We start from the raw sequence: 10,800 nt of genomic DNA, 5'->3' as shown, positions 1-10,800 counted from the left end.
AGTGTCTAAGAAGAGAAACATTAAAAATACTTCTTGATGTTGAGGCCCAACAGAGGGTCATCTTAGGCCCAATGGGCTATCAGAGTTGCAATACACCAGTGGAAACCATGCTCTGTTCAAATATGAATGCTAAGCAGGTAAGCTAAGCATCTTTTTTTTTTTTTAGAAAATAAAATGTTTAATAGAATAACCAATTTCTATTGTAAATGAACAAGCAGTTAGCTCTTAGATTACAATCACCTGAAGCTGTTAACCTGCAAACATCAATTCCCAGACAGCAAAGCCTTTTGCAATGTGCACATAGAGAGGAAATAGAAAATGCTGTCAAAAATATATATAATGAAAGGTTTGCACCATGATAAATAATGTTTGGTGTTCTTCTTCTCATTGTTCAGGTCAGATGTTACACACAGATTTCAGGTTCATATGGTGGAATAGTTTGAAAAATGTGGCTCTCCTCTGGATCAAACCTTCACACCACCTGAGCCTCAGTCCTCAGGACCTTGTAGCAGACAAGTTCACCCTTATACAAAACCATACTGATTCTTCTTTAACCTTGTCTTACTTATTTTGAATGCCACACTGTTTTCAGAGAGAAACACCTGTAAAAACTGCATTCACACTGTTTTACTTTTGTTAATGTTGCCTTGCAACTTTCAGTCACAAAACTCACAATGCGCCTCTTGGCTAAAACTTGACAGCAGCTTTTTGTTGCTAACAGTTATACGTCACTGCAGACTATTACTAAATAGCTGACTTCACCTCTGTTGGTAATGTTCCCACTTCACTGTCACACTTCCACGTCTTTCTGGGACATTCTTACGGTTATTTGTGAAATTGATGAAATAATTGAGATTATAGTTTTAAATAACTATAAAACGATCGCTCTGCTGTGGCTCTGCTTCCGATGTTGTGCCAAATAGTTATTTTTCTATGTGTGTTTTTATATGTACCCTAATATTTTTGGTTATAATATAAATGGGCTGTAGTCAACAGAATTTATGAAGGGGAAATAATGTGTTTTGCAAGTTTATCAGTCTGGGTTATTGTTCCTGCTCTGTGTGCTACAATATAATTAATCCAGCCCTTTCTGGCTTCTTCAAGTATCTTTATGGAACTGTGATGTTATATTTATTGCAAGTTTTACTCCCCTATTAGCCAGATCTTTCTTTAAAAAGAATTTTTAAATATCAGTGAGACTTCTCACCTGCTGTAAATAAATAATATGTAAAAGTCCCTTTTGCCAAAAACTGACAGCAGCTTCTACATTGTGACAGGAATATTCTTTCTGCTTCAGAATGACTCAGTATCACTCATGAGAGACATATTTGAGATACTTTTTGACAGATTATTGGCGAACAAATCATCTACAACAGCTTTAATACTAGAATGACACCAGCAGGGCTACTACTCTGTCCTTACCTGTCTGTCTCTGAGACAGCTTGCCAACCAAATTTGGTCTTCATCAAATTACCACAAATTTATTGTCATATAAACCTTGAGGCTTTAATCCCTTTCGGAGCAGTTACTTGCTATGTCTGCCTACTGGTTCAGCTTTCTTAGACAAATGAAAACCCATCAGAGGGGAAAGCTTTGCTTCCCTTCACACAGTAGATATTCGCACTGGAACACAAAAATCAATACACATGAACATTATCATTACCGATGATAAGTAGTATTTACATAAACATTTTTACAATATACATACAATAGTTCAGTGTATACTACACCAGCATACAAACATGTTTTATAGCTTCTCTGTGCTCATTTGTAACACGTACATTATTAATATACATTTTAAAACAAACACTGGATTCCAACGGCGTTAAAATAAGTTTCACCGACGGGTTTCTCTAAACACTTTGTTTTGTTCACTTTGTTCACTGAGAAAGGTCGTGTCAAGAAGCCACAAGCTCCACTATGCGAATCACATAAGAAAACATGATAAATCCAGCTGTTATTATCGTTTTATGGAAACTTCATAGGCCGCAAATCCCAAGGTCTGCCTGATAAACACCACTAATGAGTTTCAAGTCCAAGATCTGGCTTATTCTCCAACAGTTGTTTTCACTTTATTTTCCTATCATAAAATAAGTGGTCCACCTGGCAAGGAGCAAAGCGCCAAACAGCACAGTGTAACTGAAGAGAACAAATTTGAGGATTTCCTTGAATGTCCGGAGGAAGCGGATAAACAAGGGATCCACATCCTGGGGCTCCTGCTGTGTCATTTGCCTCCGACCAAGCTGGGTCAGGCGTCCCATGTTTTGGCCTCGCCCCATTCTTCAAACAAACACATTTGTTAGATTTCAGTACAAAAGAAAAGAATTAGAATCAAGACAGGTGGCTGAAAGTTCATTAAACATATATGTACTGCAAACAACATCGGCAGTATGAATGAATTAAATTTAATGTATGGAAATTTAGGCAAAAACACCAGGATGCATCTTCATATTAATTTGTATCATAAGCGCAAAGTTATTTATTCCTGTAAATGTAAAAGCCGAGGAAAGACCGCCGTTAATAATTTATCCCCCAAGTTGCACAAATGGGTTCAGTATCGATCTGCTTTGTTTGCGAACAGTTGCAAATAATATACTGAACATCATAATTCACCTTTCACATCACCTTTACTGCTTTTGGATAGGAAAACAAGAAAATTCTTGCATGGTGAATCTTTTTTTTTTAAGGTCATTTTTTGCCACACTATTAAGCAACAGCCACACCCATACATAAACCACGTTAGTCACAATAAATTTTGCTTATAAAAATGTATACTTTTACTATACCTCCCTGTTAAAATAAAGAAAGTTTAATGTCTGTTATCTTCTTTAAAATTTTTATCTTGCTATCAAAAACAGAAAAACTGTGCATAAAGTGACAAATGTAAACATGCATGAATGCCAGATAATTCCACATGAGGTTAAGGCATAATATCTTTTTTTTAAAAAGGAAACACTTACACTTTTGTGTTGATGGAGCAGGACAGGAGCTGATCAGAAGGGCTCCTGTGCTTCTAGCCCTGAAGTCCAACTTGATGTGTGCCGTCTTGAGCGTTTCAAGCCCTTATGGGAGAGGAGGAGCCAAAAGGAAAAACTGATCACAAGGATCTGAATCCCCTGGGATTTATTTAATGGCAATAAAAGTGTTGTTGCACCTGCTCCTCAAGGAAGCAGCAGGCCAAAATTTACAGATTTAAGTATTCTCTGAATAATTTACCAAAGTAGTTTCCAAGACTTTTACACAAGCAGCACAAAGGAAAAACTACAAAGATTAGCCAAACAGAGGTCACCAAAATATCTGAGTGCTGTCAGCAGGTCTCCCTATATATATAGTGTCAGGCACGGAGAAGGTATTGACTGATACAGAGATCAAACACCCTCCTGCCGCAGAGTTATCCTCTACCGGAACATGGAGCAAATGGCCTCCTAATTCAATCAGTGTCCTGTGCTGTCAAATCATGGGCTGCCGTGGGCTGAGCTCTCCAGACAGCACAGGGCCATTATCGGATGATCAGGAGGCCTGTTACTGCGCTAATTGCTCCTTCAGAGAACTGGAGCACTGCTGAGGAATACACTCCCATCCCTGCTTTTCATCCGCTTGCAATCAGCTTTCCTTTCCAAAAATTGCCTAATTTACAGTAATCAGAATGGCGTATCACATGACCAAGTAATGTGACACTAATTATAGTTTAAGACTTTATTTAGCCATTTTTAATCCAAGCAAAGGAAAACAAACAAAAGACAACTACTAGTTTTCAAAAATGCAAATCAAATGCATCATTACTCTTCTATGGCATCACAAATATGTTTTAATTCTATATACAGTATATATACAGTAGCAGAAAAGCAATAACTGCAATGACGGAAACACAACCAAATGACAAAGACATCTTCATTAGACATCAATAAACCTTTATATTGCGCAATACGGGTGCAACTCAAAGGCAGGACAGTAAAGATTATGGAATGTATATAACAGACAGATGTAGCCTCCGGCTGCCCTAAACCTGCTTTCTCTCTAATGTCCAGCAGGGGGCGAGTCCTCTGCAAAAAAAAAAAAAAAAAAAATCACCCAATTGTCTCCATTGCTTGTTCAGCCTTTTTTTAAGAGAAGAAAAACATGTTTCATTTTGTAAATTCTAATTAAACTCTTGTTTGGAGCAAAACAGATGATAAAGCAAGCTATGCTTCAGAGCTACCTTTTGATGGACAAATTGCTGTACTATGAGCATTTCTCAGTCAGACCACCCCACGGTAAACACATCAAGAAAAGAAAACGGCCGACACAAACATCAGACTTTGCAAACAGGACTTTGCAAAACAAAGGGTGACATCACTCAGGCGATTAGAAAGTGGACATGCATAAGACTGCAGTGTCATAGCAGGTAACAGTTACTTTGACAAAGAAATTTTCACAGGGCAACTTTTAAAGAGCCGGTCTCTCTTTAAACTGGAAGAGACATCAATGAAACACCTGCAGGACAGTGATGTGGACATAAAAAAAAAGTAGCTGAGCTTTTCTGGTGGATGGGCTCTTTGATGTGGCCAGGTGTACGTGCAGGTGACTCATTGTGTCTGGGATTCAGGGCGGTCCATGAGGGATTTGATCCAAGTTGTGCCATTTACGAGTTTTGTGGTGGCTATAACATACTCCATCCCGCTGTCTTCCACTTGAGAGAGGAAACGGAGAGCAGCTATTTCTGCATACGTCACACCGCCGAGGAAGAACACCAGCGTTGTCCGATTCTCTCCCTGCTGGCCTGTTGGACATTGAGAGATGCAAGTCACTAAAATGCAACATAAAAATTAAATATATTAACAATAGCAAAGGATATTTTATAGTTTTTCCTTAATTCCACTCTGACCTGGTGAATCCTTTAAATACTAGCAAATATAAATGTTAATACAACACAACTCAATGTAAAGCAAATAGCAAGCCACCCTCTGTTGAAGCACCGGTTTTTTTAAAATGTGAAAACCCTAATTTAGTCATACACTCCCCCCTGATTAGAGTCCTCTATTATCACCTTTAAAAACCAATGCAAGGCAGGCATGTAGCAACAAGTCAACTGTCTAATGCCCAAACACAGTTCTAATTAGCACATTTCAAACAGAGTGTATAATTAAATTCATTATTCACATCAGTGTAACACCTACTACTGCCAAAATGAAAAGATGGAATAAAGATGGAGAAAAACAAAAGGACAACACTGGCTGTCACTCACAAATCAAGCACAGAGTGGTTTTTCAGCCTTTCTATCAAGAAAGGCACACAAAAAAACGACAAGCTAACAGTGGCTGTGTGGCACCATTGGCTACATGCCATAAATCTGCCGCTATTCAGCATCTGACATAAACAAATCCTGTGTCTTATCTACACAGAGCAGGAGGGAGGCTGTTTTTGTTCTGTTGTGAGCAGCAGGGCAAAGAGCAGTCCTAGCTTCTCTTAGTCCTTACGTTTCTTATGGAGCCCAGAGGGAAGCTGTTGTCTCTCCTCAAAGTGCGGGCCGGGAAGCATTTTCAGCACCTCTTCGATGCTGCGCCACCCAGGTCGTGCCAAGATCTGAGTCAGTCGGATGCTAAGTGGAGAATAGCCACTGTACACGTATGAGATGTCGTTGGGATTCTGAGAGAACAGAAAAACTCACAAACGTCAGCCCTTGCTTTTTCATGAGTTTAATCCATTAACTGCTTTCCTTTTTTTGTATATTGAGTACCTGCTCATTGGCGTCCTCCATCCACAGTTTAAGGGTTTTTCTAATAGTGGGGTAGTTATTCCGTGAGCCTGTCTGTGGCTTTAAAAGACCAGCCTTCTCTAGGTTGTTCAGCGTCAGTATGTGTTCATAACCATAGGTCTTCACACAGGGGGAGGAAAAAAGTTAAAAACCATCCAGTTTAATTATGACAGGAATCCAAGGGTGCAGAGAAAGCTTCTTTATGTCTTTACCTGGAGAATCTCCCTCTTGTAGTAGTCCATCACCTTGTGTTTGAGGCCATTGTTGCAGACTGACTGCATACACACCAGACGCAGGATCTTGATCAGGGGATCCTTCTGGGCAATGCAGTCTTCTATATACGTGTTCACCTGCATAGTCACATTATTTTACGGTGTTTAGTGAACTTTACTAAAAATCCTGTGAAACAGCTCCTATAAAAACACACCTTGCTACTACTGGGTTGGACTCCCTTTTGCCTTCAGAACTGCCTTAATTCTTCATGGTTAGATTCAACAAGGTGCTGGAAACCCTGTTGGATCTATACCATGGAGAAACATTCATCAAAGATTTTAGTTTGTATTTAAATGAAAGCATCACAAAGTTGCTGCAGATTTGCAGGGTGTACATCAAGGATGCAAATAGGGTTGTGTAGGGAAACTCCCAGGAGATCAGCAGTTGTGAAATTCTCATACCAGCTCATCTGGCATCAACAACCATGTCATGTTCAAAGCCACTTACATCACCTTTCCTCCCTTTCAGATGCTCAGTTTGTTTAGTATCTAAATGCATGGACCTGCAGCCGTGTGAGAATGGTTGAACAGATTTACCTAATATATACGTGTGTGTTTGATAACTTGTAACAACTTATCTTAGGGAGGAAAATAGGTAACTAGATGAAAAATACCTTGTCTGTGTCAACACCAGTCATAAATTCCTGCTCCACTGTTAGATTATCAAAGAAGGCCTCGGATGCTGAAACATGAGATGATAGATGATTTACTACATAGTAGTGGATATTGATGGAAATAGTTGTCTTTAAAGTCTTAAAAGCCAAAAACTGAGCGAGATGTATGCTAAAAAACATAATGTGATTTGATGGGAAAGCATGGGATTATATACGCACTTGTGATGTCTTTGATCAGCTCGGCTATAGAAGTGTGGTTAGCCAGTGAGCTTCGGGCTGCCTGCATGTGAGGCAGCTGGGAGACAAACTGCTTAATTTCTCCCACCGTTTTGGCATTATGGCGCTCCTGAGAGACAAAAGAAGAGATGAAACAAGCATAATGCAGCATCCAAATAATCTTTAACCACTATCACACAAAACACCTCAGTAATAAAATTCAAGGCTCTGACATGCTACAGTTATAATGCACTGGAGTGCAGTACTCCTTTACTTGTTGTTTGGCCTAGCAGGAATATCTGAAATTGATCTCATGTTGCCCCCCGAAAGTACCCGGATTGGAATGAAGGGAATTTCACACTATGATCACCACATGTAAGCAAAGATGGGAAAAAAAAAAGCAAAAATGTATCCAAAACAAGGCTAACCTCAAAGGCGGCAGATATTATTTTGGCTTTTTTGCTGAGTGCTGCACCAACAGCATTAAAATTTTTGTCCCGGATTTCTGCATACAGCTCCTCTGCTGAGTTGAGCTGTAACTTCTTGGGCTCTGTTGGCAAATCTTTACTCCCTTCACCTTGCTTCTTCTGTGCAAACTTCTCAGGAGGCAGCTTGACATAACCTGGAGTGAAAGCATAGAATTAAAAAAAAGACTAAAAATAAAATAGTGAAAAATCTCTGAAAAACTTTTGGCTCAGGATAGTGACACTACTAGCATGAAAAGCTACCACACAGAAATGTCTGCAGGCAAGCATCCAAACAAGGATCACTAGACTGCAGACATCATCAAACTGCTGGAGAAACTAACCTCCACCTCAACACTACAATATGAGCAATATGTCAAATATTGGAGAAAAAAAGAAGATTAATTTTAATGTTCAAGTGTAATCCTGCTCTGCTTTTCATTAAAAATAAAGTTCCGAAAGAAACAGCGGGATATGCAGATGTCAGAAACAATAAATATTACTGAGGCTCAACATGCAAACATAAGAGTAAGAACTCTAAATGATTTATTCATACCATTATTGATTCCGTAAATCTCGTCAATGAGACCCTCATAGGTGAGCTGTGTGGCCAGAGGGGTGAGCAGGTCAACGTTACGATCAAGGAGAAGTAGGGTATCGAACACGGGCAGAATCTGATTCTGACTGCCAGCAAACTCCCTCTTCATCCTCAACATCATGTTGGCAACGAGCTGATAACAAGCAGAGGATTTGTTTATCAGAAAAATGTATTTACCTCGCTCCTGCAGAGCCTCTGCTTTCATATAAAACAGAAATTATTGAAGGTTACACCATGCTCACCCGTGCACATTCTCCTTTCCCATATATCTGTGGAATGGTGCCATACAGAGCCTGCAAGGTCATGAGGCCTTTGGCTGTGTGGTACAGGCTTGTTTGGTCATTTTCCAGGTAGCACTCCTGAGTGCGACAAAGGGGAGTAATTTATGTGTATATGAGAGATTCCACCAAAGCAAGTGGATGATACATATTTGTACTGTGCAACCTGAACACACCCTGAAAGCACTTTCATACTCCATGGACAGCAGGTCCCCATCGTAGGGAATCAGGTCCAGGATATACTCATCGATGTTGATGAAAGAGCCCAGCACGCCCTGCTCCTTTAGCCGCTGTTCGCACAGCATGCTCCGCCGAGGCACGAACAAAATATGAAAGTCTCGGGATGAATGGTGTCTATCCTCACTAAAGAGTAGCACAATTCATGTTGCAAAGTGTGGATAGCTATGCAAAGTGAGAGAAAGGACAAGAAAACAAAACCTTGTCTTTATCACAGATTGAGGATGAGACAAATACACTCACCTAGTTATATTGTCTGCAATGATGTCCATAAGTTCCAGTCTGGGCCGGACAAAAAAGATGATATTTTTGACATCAGCAGGGGGAAGCCTCCCATGCTTGAGGGTGAACATCTTTTCCACTTCATGTTCCTGAACACACCATAATAAACGACAAGTTAAAACAACACCCTCAGCAACATTAGACACATGACATTAGTGTTAAAAGAAACTAGATAATAAGACATGTGGGCCTTGTCTGTTGTCTGAGTTAATTGAGACATAAATTGTGCACCCACTTCCAAAAAATAATGTGCAAATAAATACAGAATTCCAAGATTTGAAAATCTCATGAACACATATTTCTTTTACACTAGAAAATAACATAAAACATAAAAGATTTAAAATAAGAAAATGGACCAAGAAAAATATTTGATGATTTTTAATTTGGCGACACCAATACGTCAACACTTCTGAGTCTAATTTGTTGCATTTTTGATTTCACGATGTGCCAAATGCTTTCAGCTGTTGAAAAGTCTAGAATGTAGGCAGGACAGTTCAGTAGACTCTTCAACTATGAATGCATGCTGTTGTAATAGATGCTTAATGCGGTTTAGGAGTCTTTTGATGAAATGTGCAAAAAGACTGCTGTCCTATCCAGTCTGGATAGGAGCATATGTAAAACCTGTTTTCAGCATTGCTAGATATGTAGACTACCAATTCCACAGGCATGAATGCAGCTCCATCACAGGTGCAGGTTTTTGAACTCAGTGCTGATAATAAGTCAGATGCTGCCTTTTCTGTTTAGTCCTGAGGACACAACATACATGTTTTGCAAAAATAATTTAAAGTCTTAATTCATCTGACCACAGAATAGTTTTCCACAATTAGCAGACAGTAGCATTTCATGTTCAACCATGGCTTCTTCTTTGCGTGACAGACCTTTAACCTCTAGTTTTGGATAGCATGGTGATCTGTGTTCACAGACAATTATTTCTGGAAGTGTTCATGAACCTATGCAGCGGTTTTCATGACAGAACCATGTGTGTTTTTAATGCAGCGGCACCTGAGTGTTTTTCGTCCCTTGTCCACAGAGATTCCTTCAGATTCTCTGAATCTCTGGCTGATATGTACCAATCATGTTACTGACCTGTTGCCAAATGTTCCTCCAGCTATTTCATTTTAGTACCAATTACTTTTCCAGACTGTTCTTCTTGTACCAACGTTCAGTTGTCTTGTTGCCATCACACTCAAAATGGCCTAATATTTTTTCATTAAACAGTAGAAAGCTCTGACGTTTTTTATTTTTTTAATGTAAATAATATATTGGTTTAGGAGATTTGCAAATCATTGCATTCCCACAAAGCACGGCTTCCTAACATTTTTAGAAATGGGTTTGTAAACAGAAAGCACTTACCTTCAACAGAGAGTACTGAGCTATTAGTCCAAACGGTCCCGTCAGATATTCGTCCCAAACTATGGCCTAAAGAAAGAGTAAGAGCACACAAAGCTTTGAATCGTGAGTAAGCAGAACTGAAGATGTTCTGTCAGGCGATACTTGCTAACTGTTACTTAGCTAGTAGCTCGAATATTTTATAATACGACGCACCTACACAGAAATATGTCTGCGTTATCTGTATTGTTTTACACATTCAAAATAAAACTATGACTATAATGTTAACTGACAGTCTCATGGTAACGCTGAGCCTCAGAGACCACATTAACTACCAGTGTTTGGACTACATTTCACAGGTGTATGCGGGTTTGTCACCTTGCTTCCTGCGCATTTGTCCAAAAACTCTCGAAGCTCTTTTCGTGCTGCTTCTCTCAATATGTTTAAATTCACTCTACCGTACGACAAGTGAGCAGCCATTTTTTCCTTACTAGCAGCACAACAAATCAGGTGACTTCAGCGTAGTCGCATCATGTGACCAAAGAAAGTCAAGCTAGTTCACACCAGTGATTGTAGAAAACGCCACAATTGAGCCTAAACACTGTGAAAATGTGCACTCAAACACTTCCACTTCACTAATGCACCGACAAATTCATGTCGGCACTATCTGTTTGCAGTCTACGGTAATAATAAATAAAAGTTAAATGCAAAAACTAAAATAGCATAACGGGAAATACGGGTTTCACGCATGCGTAGATGTTGCTCGGTAAGAAAAA

At 39.4% G+C, this 10,800-nt stretch overlaps 1 protein-coding gene across 2 annotated transcripts; it reads right to left on the bottom strand.

Annotated features, from left to right (window-relative positions):
- Window positions 1-3,681: 3,681 nt before the first annotated feature.
- Window positions 3,682-10,672, bottom strand: vps33a (VPS33A core subunit of CORVET and HOPS complexes). 2 transcript variants are annotated; one of them, XM_031744390.2, is made up of 13 exons: window positions 10,403-10,672; window positions 10,049-10,114; window positions 8,657-8,784; window positions 8,353-8,539; window positions 8,141-8,257; window positions 7,857-8,031; window positions 7,265-7,458; window positions 6,840-6,966; window positions 6,621-6,688; window positions 5,947-6,084; window positions 5,717-5,854; window positions 5,457-5,625; window positions 3,682-4,759 (listed from the first exon to the last, which is right to left on the bottom strand). In XM_031744390.2, the coding sequence occupies exons 1-13, from the start codon at window positions 10,502-10,504 to the stop codon at window positions 4,566-4,568; spliced, it is 1,803 nt and encodes a 600-aa protein (XP_031600250.1). In that variant the 5' UTR covers window positions 10,505-10,672; the 3' UTR covers window positions 3,682-4,565. The 2 variants fall into 2 exon arrangements, with proteins under 2 accessions (XP_031600250.1, XP_039476932.1); XM_039620998.1 differs by lacking the exon at window positions 10,403-10,672 and adding an exon at window positions 10,241-10,316.
- Between the last annotated feature and the right edge of the window lie 128 nt (window positions 10,673-10,800).

The sequence above is a fragment of the Oreochromis aureus genome, linkage group 12 (genome assembly GCF_013358895.1).
Source record: "Oreochromis aureus strain Israel breed Guangdong linkage group 12, ZZ_aureus, whole genome shotgun sequence".
Taxonomy (NCBI): domain Eukaryota; kingdom Metazoa; phylum Chordata; class Actinopteri; order Cichliformes; family Cichlidae; genus Oreochromis; species Oreochromis aureus.
The sequence above is the reverse complement of the archived record's forward strand: the minus strand, read 5'-3'. Positions and strand labels throughout refer to the sequence as shown.